The following is a 10146-nucleotide window of genomic DNA, read 5'->3' as shown; positions in this document are numbered from 1 at the left end:
CAGTTGAACACAGTAGACCATCACTACAGGTCAGTAGAACCCAGTAGACCAACATTACAGGTCAGTAGAACCCAGTAGACCATTACTACAGAGAAGCTGTGATTATCATGAACATTAATGACAGGAAGTGTTTTTCTACTTCCAGGTCGTGACCTTGTTGAACGACCTCTACACCTGCTTTGACGCCATCATCGACAACTTTGATGTTTACAAGGTGAAAACATTCTTTAGCTGCTTCCACTTCCTGTGCTAAGCTAACAGCTTCCCCTTAATACATACAGCGGGTAAAATAACTATTGAACACGTCACCATTTCTCTCAGTAAATATATTTCTAAAGGTGCTATTGACATGTAATTTTCACCAGATGTCGGTAACAACCCAAGTAATCCATACATACAAAGAAAACCAAACAAATAAGTTCAGAAATTAAGTTGTATGTAATCAAATGGAAGGACACAGGGAAAAAGTATTGAACACATGAAGAAAGTCATGGACAAAGTCATGGAAAGCCAAGACACCAGCTAAAATCTATCAGTGATTAGAAAGCAATCCTGCCCCTTGTCAGTCAAATGAATATCAGCTGGTTCAGTCCCAACTGATGGCCTATAAAAAGGTGTCTCATTACCAAGGTGTCACACAAGAAACATCTCATGATGGGTAAAAGCAAAGAGCTCTCTCAAGACCTTCACAACCTTATTGTTGCAGAACATACTGATGGCATTGGTTCCAGAAGGATTTCTAAACTTCTGAATGTTCCAGTGAGCACTGTTGGGGCCATAATCCGGAAGTGGAAAGAACATCATTTCACCATAAACCGGCCACGACCAGGTGCTCCTCGCAAGATTTCTGACAGAGGAGTGAAAAGAATTATCAGAAGAGTTGTCCAAGAGCCAAGGACCACTAGTGGAGAGCTTCAGAAAGACCTGGAATCAGCAGGTACAATTGTTTCAAAGAAAACAATAAGTAATGCATCAACCGCCGTGGCCTGTATGCACGCTCACCACGCAAGACTCCATTGCTGGAGAAAAAGCATGTTGAAGCTCGTTTAAAGTTTGCTGCACAACATTTAGACAAGCCTGTGAAATACTGGGAGAATATAGTCTGGTCAGATGAGACCAACATGGAACTCTTTGGATGCCATAATACACACCATGTTTGGAGGTCAAGTGGCACTGCACATCACCCCAAAAACACCATACCAACTCTCTCCCTGAGGTTGAAGAAGGTGCCCACAATCTGGAAGACGTCCTGCATCGTCCCGGTGCCGAAGAAGAGTCGTCCCAGCGGTCTTAATGACTACAGACCTGTGGCCCTGACATCACATGTCATGAAGACCCTGGAGAGACTGGTTCTGCGGCACCTGAGGACCCAGCTTACAGCTTTCCTGGACCCACTACAGTTCGCCTATCTGCCACACATCGGGGTGGAGGACTCCATCATCTACCTGACGCACAAGGCCCTCTCTCACCTGGAGAAGCTGGGAAGCACTGTGAGAGTCATGTTCTTTGACTTCTCCAGTGCTTTCAACACCATCCAGCCCTCCTTACTGAGAGAGAAGCTTCTGGAGATGAACCTGCACCCCGACACCACTTCCTGGATCACAGACTACCTCACAGGCCGGCCACAGTACGTCAGGGTGGATGGCTGTGTCTCTGAGTCTGTGATCAGCAACACCGGCGCACCCCAAGGAACTGTACTGGCACCGTTCCTCTTCACTCTCTACACCTCGGACTTCCGCTTCAACTCTGGTTCCTGCCACCTCCAAAAGTTTTCCGATGACTCCTCCATTGTTGGATGTATCACCAGGGACAACGAGGAAGAGTACAGAGGACTGATTGAGAGCTTCATCACATGGTGCAGCAACAACCACCTGAAGCTCAACATCAGCAAGACCAAGGAGCTTGTGGTGGACTACCAGAGGAACAGAAGCCCCCCTGTCCCTGTCTTCATTCAGGGAGGGGAAGTGGAGAGGGTTGAGTCCTACAAGTACCTTGGGGTGCAGATAAACAATAAACTGGACTGGACACACAACACTGACGCCCTCTACAGGAAAGGACAGAGCAGGCTGTTCTTCCTGAGGAGGCTGAGGTCCTTCAATGTGTGCAATAAACTGCTCAAGGCATTCTACCAGTCTGTGGTAGCCAGTGCCCTCTTCTTCTACCAGTCTGTGGTAACCAGTGCCCTCTTCTTCTACCAGTCTGTGGTAACCAGTGCCCTCTTCTTCGCTGTAGCGTGCTGGGGTGGTGGCATCAGGACTGGAGATGCCAACAAACTTAATAAGCTGGTGAGGAGAGCCAGCTCTGTGGTGGTCTGGAGCTGGACAGTCTGGAGTCAGTGGGTGAGAGGAGGATGAAGGCCAAACTCGGAGCCATCCTGGACAATCCCTCTCACCCTCTCCATGAGGAACTGTGGCAGCTGGGCAGCTCTTTCAGCCATCGGCTGATTCTGCCAAAGAGCAGGACGGAGCTTCAGACGCTCATTTGTGCCCACTGCCATCAGACTGTACAACAACAGCAGAGACCACAGTCTGTCATCATGCTGACCAGCCCCCCCCCCCATGTGGATATACTGTACATTTTTATTCCTGTTCTATCTTTATTTTGTTGTATAGTATGTGTATTTATTGTCTGTGTCTGTGTAGTTGAGCTGCTGCAACACTCGAATTTCCCCCATGGGGATCAATAAAGGAATATAAAAGAATATAATAATAATAAAGTTTGGAGGTGGGAACATCATGGTGTGGGGCTGTTTTTCAGCATACAGCACTGGCAAACTTCATATAATTGAAGGAAGGATAAAAATCTGCTGCCATCTAGCAGGATGATGAAGATGAAACGAGGGTGGACATTTCAGCAAGACAATGATCCCAAACACACAGCCAAGGAAACTCTCAACTGGTTTCAGAGAAAGAAAATAAAGCTGCTAGAATGGCCCAGCCAATCACCTGACTTGAATCCAATAGAAAATCTATTGAAAGAAGTAAAGATCAGAGTTCATAGAAGAGGCCCACGGAACCTTCAAGATCTGAAGACTGTTTGTGTGGAAGAATGGGCCAAAATCACACCTGAGCAATGCATGCCACTAGTTTCTCCATACAGGAGGCGTCTTGAAGCTGTCATCACCAACAAAGGCTTCTGTACCAAGTATTAAATACATTTCAGTAAGCGTGTTCAATACTTTTTCCCTGTGTCATTCCATTTTATTACACATAACTTAATTTCTGAACTTATTTGTTTGGTTTTCTTTATATGTATGGATTACTTGGGTTGTTACCGACATCTGGTGAAAATGGTGACGTGTTCAATACTTATTTTACCCGCTGTGTATGTATGTATGTATGTATGTATGTATGTATGTATGTATGTATATATATATATATAGATATATATATATACATACACACACACACACACACACACACACACACACACACACACACACACACACACACACACACGTAAGAGTTACCCAGCAATCCCATGAACCTTGTTGACGTGACACCCCCCCAGGTGGAGACCATCGGCGACGCCTACATGGTGGTGTCCGGTCTGCCGGTGAGGAACGGGAAGCTCCACGGACGGGAGGTGGCCCGGATGTCTCTCGCCCTGCTGGACGCCGTCAAGAGCTTCAGGATCCGACACCGAGCCAATCAGCAGCTCCGGCTCCGCATCGGCATTCACAGCGGTCAGTGTGTGTTATTGAAGGATAATAAACAGTACTTATTAATTATATTAATATATTATTAATTAATTATATTAATAAAGGGTTCTGTTGTGGGTTCTCTGTTATTCACTGTATCAATGACTTGTGTTGGTCAGAATATAACTCTATGCTGATGACATCGTTATTTACGGCTCTGCTGAAGTAAGATCTGATTCTTCTGCTACTGGGATAATGTTTTAAAAGCACCATAAGTAACTGTGTGTGTGTGTGTGTGTGTGTGTGTGTGTGTGTGTGTGTGTGTGTGTGTGTGTGTGTGTGTGTGTGTGTGTGTGTGTGTGTGTGTGTGTGTGTGTGTGTGTCCAGTGTGTGCAGGTGTGTGTGTGTGTGTGTGAAGATGTGTGTGTGTGTGTGTGTGTGTGTAGGTCCAGTGTGTGCAGGTGTGGTCGGGCTGAAGATGCCGAGGTACTGTCTTTTCGGAGACACAGTCAACACAGCGTCACGCATGGAGTCCAATGGAGAGGGTAACACACACACACACACACACCTTAAAGTACATGTAAATACAATATTTACTCTTAGATATACCAGGTCCTGTTTCTGATGTTGTTGTGTTGTTGTTGATGTTGTGCTGATGTTGTTGATGTTGTTTTGATGTTGTGATGTTGTTGTGATGATGTTGTTGTTGATGTTGTGATGTTGTTGTGATGTTGTGTTGTTGTGATGGTGATGTTGGTGTGCTGTTGTTGTGATAATAATAATACTTTAATTTTATATAGCGCTTTTCTAGGTACTCAAAGACGCTTTACATAGGGCGAAGACAAACAAAACAAAAAAGAACACAAAGGAGCAAACAAAACAAACAAACAGAACATTTTAGTAAAAAAGAAAACTGGAGAAGCTGTGCGGAATGAGTCATGTAGTGGAGGGTACGGAGGGAAAGGAAGCAGGGGTTAGCAGGTGAAGGCGAGTTTGAAGAGGTGGGTTTTGAGGGCTTGTTTGAATGATGATAGGGTGGGAGCCTGACGGATGTTGATTGGGAGGGCGTTCCAGAGGGAGGGTGCAGCAACTGAGAAAGTCCCCCCAGGTCCGGTGCTTGGTCCTGATGGTCTTCAGAGTGTTTGCGCCGGCGGACCTGAGGCAATGGGTTGGGGCGTGGAGGGGGAGGAGGTCTGAAAGGTAGGGAGGGGCCAGGTTGTTTAGGGCTTTGTAGGTGGTGAGTAATATTTTAAAGTCTATCCTGTATTTGACCGGGAGCCAGTGGAGGTTGCGTAGGACCGCGGTGATGTGTTCATAGCGGCGGGTGGAGGTGAGCAGTCGAGCGGCAGAGTTCTGAACATATTGGAGTTTATTGAGGATTTTGTTGGGAGAGCCATAGAGGATGCTGTTGCAGTAGTTGAGTCTGGAGGTTATGAGGACCTGGACCTGTCAGCGGCGTTTGACACAGTGAACCACCAGATCCTCCTCTCCACCCTCGAGGGGATGGGCGTCTCAGGCTCTGCACTCTCCCTGCTTGCATCCTACCTGACAGGCCGATCCTACCAGGTGACATGGAGGGGGGCCGTGTCAGAACCACGCACGCTGACTACGGGGGTTCCACAAGGTTCAGTTCTGGGCCCCCTTCTCTTCTCGCTCTACACAACATCTCTGGGTTCTGTTATTCGCTCCCATGACTTCTCCTACCATTGTTATGCCGATGACACCCAGCTGGTCTTGTCATTTCCTCCCGGTGACACCCAAGTGGAGGCACGCATTGCTACGTGCTTGGCTGACATCTCGAAGTGGATGGCGACACACCACCTGAAGCTGAACCTGGACAAAACCGAGCTACTCTTCCTCCCGGGGAAGGGTTGCCCGCACCGAGACCTGTCCATCACCATTGATGACGCCGTGGTGATGCCAACTCGGACTGTGAGGAATCTGGGTGTGACCCTGGACGACCAACTGTCGTTCTCAGCAAACATTGCATCGGTCACACGCTCCTGCAGATTCCTCCTCTACAACATCAGGAGGATTCGCCCCTTCCTCACTGAGGAGACGGCGCAGGTGCTCATCCAGGCTCTGGTCATCTCCCGCCTGGACTACTGCAACTCACTACTTGCTGGAGCCCCGGCGTCGGCCATCAGACCTCTGGAGCTTGTCCAGAAAGCTGCAGCACGTCTGGTGTTCAATCGCCCCAAGTTCTCTCACACAACTTCCCTTCTCCGTTCTCTACACTGGCTCCCTGTAAGAGCTCGCATCCAGTTTAAGACTCTGGTGCTAGCCTACAGGGCAGTGAAAGGAACAGCTCCTTCCTATCTCCAGGCCTTGGTCAAGCCCTACACCCCTGCCCGACCACTCCTCTCTGCTGCCTCGGGGCGACTGGTTGCCCCGTCGCTCAGAGGTCCCTGCAGCCGATCCACCCGGTCACAGCTTTTTTCTGTCCTGGCCCCTCAGTGGTGGAATGAACTCCCCACTGACGTCAGGACAGCAGAGTCGCTGCCCATCTTTAGGCGCAGGCTGAAAACTCACCTCTTCAAGAAGTACTACCCGGAGCCTTCCTCGTAGCACTTATTGCACTCGTATTAGTTGCTGCACTTACTGTATTCGTATCAGTTCGCTGCACTTATTGAATTTGTATTTGTTTACTGCACTTATCCTATTCGTAGTAGTTTGTAGCACTTACTATATTCGGATTAGTCTGTTGCAATTATTGTTTTCGTAGTAATTTGCCTCTGCACTATACTTTTGCTCTGGCTTATGCTTGTTTAAGAAAGGAGATGCACTGATGACTTCTGGTGACTAGTAGTTCTCTTGAATACCTATGTTGAATACACTTCCTGTAAGTCGCTTTGGATAAAAGCGTCTGCTAAATGACTGTAATGTAATGTAATGTAATGAGGGCATGGACGAGAATTTCGGTGGTGGCAGAGGACAGGGAGGGCCGGAGGCGTGCAATGTTCCTGAGGTGAAAGAAGGCCGTTTTGGTGATGTGGTTGGCGTGGGGTAGGAAAGAGAGGGTGGGGTCGAGGATGATTCCGAGGTTGCGGACCTGGGTGGAGGGGGTGACGATGGAGCCATCAATGTTCAGAGAGAAGGTCTGGGCTGAGCGGGTGAGGGGGTTAGGGCCGATGATGAGTATTTCAGATTTATTGCAGTTGAGTTTGAGAAAGTTCTGTTGCATCCATGATTTTATATCAGTGAGACAGGTGGTGAGAGTGGAGTGGGTGACTGAGGTGATGGTCTTGGAGGAGAAGTAGAGTTGGGTGTCGTCAGCGTAGCAGTGGAAATGGAGACCATGACGACGGATGATTTGTCCAAGGGGAAGGATGTAAATGATGAAGAGGAGGGGACCAAGCACGGAACCTTGGGGGACACCGTGGGTGACTGGGGAGGTGGAGGATTTACAGTTGTTTATGGCAATGAATTGATGTCGGTCTGAGAGATATGAGGTGAACCAGGAGAAGGCAGTGCCAGTTATGCCAAGGGAGTGCTGGAGACGTGAGAGGAGGATGGAGTGGTTGATGGTGTTGAAGGCGGCGCTGAGGTCAAGGAGGATGAGGATGGTGAGGAAGCCAGAGTCAGCAGAGAGAAGTATGTCATTTGTGATTTTCAGTAGGGCGGTTTCTGTGCTGTGTTTTGAACGGAAGCCGGATTGGAAGGGTTCGTAGAGATTGTGTTTTATGGTGTTGTTGTTTTTGTGTTTTATGGTGTTGTTGTGTTTGTGTTTTATGGTGTTGTTGTGTTTGTGTTTTATGGTGTTGTTGTTGTGTTTGTGTTTTATGGTGTTGTGTTTGTGTTTGTGTTTTATGGTGTTGTGTTTGTGTTTGATGGTGTGTTTGTGTTTTATGGTGTTGTGTTTGTGTTTTATGGTGTTGTGTTTGTGTTTGATGGTGTGTTTGTGTTTTATGGTGTGGTTGTGTTTTATGGTGTGTTTGTGTTTTATGGTGTGGTTGTGTTTTATGGTGTGGTTGTGTTTGTGTTTTATGGTGTGTTTGTGTTTTATGGTGTGGTTGTGTTTTATGGTGTGGTTGTGTTTGTGTTTTATGGTGTGGTGTTGTGTTTTATGGTGTGTTTGTGTTTTATGGTGTGGTTGTTGTTGTGTTTGTTTTATGGTGTGTTTGTGTTTTATGGTGTGGTTGTTGTTGTGTTTGTGTTTTATGGTGTGTTTGTGTTTTATGGTGTGGTTGTTGTTGTGTTTGAGTTTTATGGTGTGTTTGTGTTTTATGGTGTGGTTGTTGTTGTGTTTGTGTTTTATGGTGTTGTGTTTGTGTTTTATGGTGTTGTGTTTTATGGTGTTGTGTTTTATGTGGTTGTGTTTGTGTTTTGGTGTTGTGTTTTATGGTTGTGTTTTATGGTGTGGTTGTGTTTGTGTTTTATGGTGTGTTTGTGTTTTATGGTGTGTTTGTGTTTTATGGTGTTGTGTTTGTGTTTTATGGTGTGTTTGTGTTTTATGGTGTGTTTTATGTGTTGTGTTTGTGTTTTATGGTGTTGTGTTTGTGTTTTATGGTGTGTTTGTGTTTTATGGTGTGTTTGTGTTTTATGGTGTTGTGTTTGTGTTTTATGGTGTGGTTGTGTTTTATGGTGTGGTTGTGTTTTATGGTGTTGTTGTTGTGTTTGTGTTTTATGCTTTTCTGTGTTTGTGTTTGTCTGCAGCTCTGAGGATTCACGTTTCCGAGGCGACCCGAGACGTTCTGCAGGAGTTCAACTGTTTCCAGCTGCAGTTTAGAGGAGAAATCCAGATGAAGGGAAAAGGAACCATGAGGACGTTCTGGCTGCTGGGAGAGGAGGACTGAAGGAGGAGAGGAGAGGAGGGAGGAGGAGAGGAGGAGACAGACTGAAGGAGGAGAGGAGGAGGACTGAAGGAATACAGGAGGATGAATGAAGGAGGAGAGGAGGACGCAGACTGAAGGAGAGGAGGAGGACTGAAGGAGGAGGAGAGGAGGACGCAGACTGAAGGAGAGGAGGAGGACTGAAGGAGGAGGAGAGGAGGACACAGACTGGAGGAGGAGAGGAGGACACAGACTGAAGAGGGGGCGGGGTTTAGTAACCCCGCCCCTCCTCTCTGATTGGATGTTGCCCTCTGACATCTTTTAAAGTGACAGAAACACAAACAGAGGAATGTTTGACTTTAAAGAGAAATCCTCTGAAGTTTATTGTGTAGAAACAAAGACTCTTGTGCTTTATTCTCTTTGTGTCGTTATTACTGATTAATTAACCCTTTTTTTATTTTCACTTATGTTCAAATCCTTTCCAAGATGTTTTCTCAACCAAAGACAACGTATTTTAAATGAGTTATTAGAGACTTTATCCTCCTTATATGTTTACTGTGTTTTTGTCTGTAGACGTATTGATCATTTTAGATGACCTGCTGTAAAGTGACTATAAATCAATTAAAAACGAGTTTGTTAGAAGGGTTTCCTAATGTTGGTCCCAATTCTCAAAAAAACCAAGAAAAACCTGAAAACTTCTTGGAAATAATTAATGAATTAATTTGTAAGTGGAAGAGCCTGTGAAATAAAGAGGGAATAAAAACTACATTACCCAGAGTGTGATAAATGAGCAGTAGATGGATAGTTTGCTGGAGGACATTAAAGAATGAGTAGGAGAGGAAACGATGTCATGCTGTTAAACTCACCTGGAGCTGAGTGGAGATCTTTATCTTCCAGTCTGAACTCCTGTTATTGCTCACTACAGGAAGACGATCAATACAAACTACAGTCCCTCATCGTTAAACGAGCTGGTTTGTGTGGAAGCTACAACTCAGATTTACAGTTATAATAATAATAATAATAATCAATCCTTTATTAGTCCCACAGCGGGGAAATTTACAATTCTCTGCATTTAACCATCCTGAAGGAGCAGTGGGCTGCTGAGAAGCGCCCGGGGAGCAACTGGGGGTTAGGTGTCTCGCTCAAGGACACCTCGGCATGTTGACTGTAGAGGGGTTCGAACCACCAACAGGTAGAGCGCTTGCAGGACGAGCGCTCTACCTCGTGAGCCACAGCCGCCCCAGTTGTCCAGTTGAAGACAAACATCAGAAAAACAGATCAAACCAGACAAACATTGAATAACTCACTATTATTACCATTTAACTTTTACTGTACAGTGCCCTCCAGAATTATTGGCACCCTTTAGTAAAAATGAGAAAAAAAATCTTTATTGTTTATCCTCATGATCTTCCATTCAAAATATTCACAAAAATGTAACCTTTAACTGAAGAAACATAATTGAAAGAAACATTAAATTCTCATCATGAAACAAATATTTTTCTCAAAAAAATATGTGCCAAAATTATTGGCACCCCTTCATTTAATATTTTGTGCAGCCTCCCTTTGCCAAGATAACAGTTCTGAGTCTTCTCCTATAATGCGTGATGAGGTTGGTGAACACATGGCACTGGATCTGAGACCAGTCCTCCATGCAGAATCTCTCCAGATCCTTCAGATTCCGAGGTCGACGCTTGTGGACTCTCCTCTTCAGCTCATCCCACAGATTCTCTATGG

General features: G+C 45.8%; 1 protein-coding gene across 1 annotated transcript in view; it reads left to right on the top strand.

Annotated features, from left to right (window-relative positions):
• The window catches only part of npr1a (natriuretic peptide receptor 1a), a 34252-nt gene extending 25071 nt beyond the window's left edge, over window positions 1-9181 (top strand). The window contains 4 exon segments of the mRNA XM_054605512.1: window positions 146-214; window positions 3511-3685; window positions 4087-4185; window positions 8297-9181. Coding sequence (XP_054461487.1) covers window positions 146-214; window positions 3511-3685; window positions 4087-4185; window positions 8297-8436 — 483 coding nt within the window. The 3' untranslated portion in view covers window positions 8437-9181.
• Window positions 9182-10146: the final 965 nt, after the last annotated feature.

This window comes from Anoplopoma fimbria, chromosome 10, assembly GCF_027596085.1.
Source record: "Anoplopoma fimbria isolate UVic2021 breed Golden Eagle Sablefish chromosome 10, Afim_UVic_2022, whole genome shotgun sequence".
Classification (NCBI taxonomy): domain Eukaryota; kingdom Metazoa; phylum Chordata; class Actinopteri; order Perciformes; family Anoplopomatidae; genus Anoplopoma; species Anoplopoma fimbria.
This window is presented reverse-complemented; position numbering and strand designations above follow the sequence as displayed.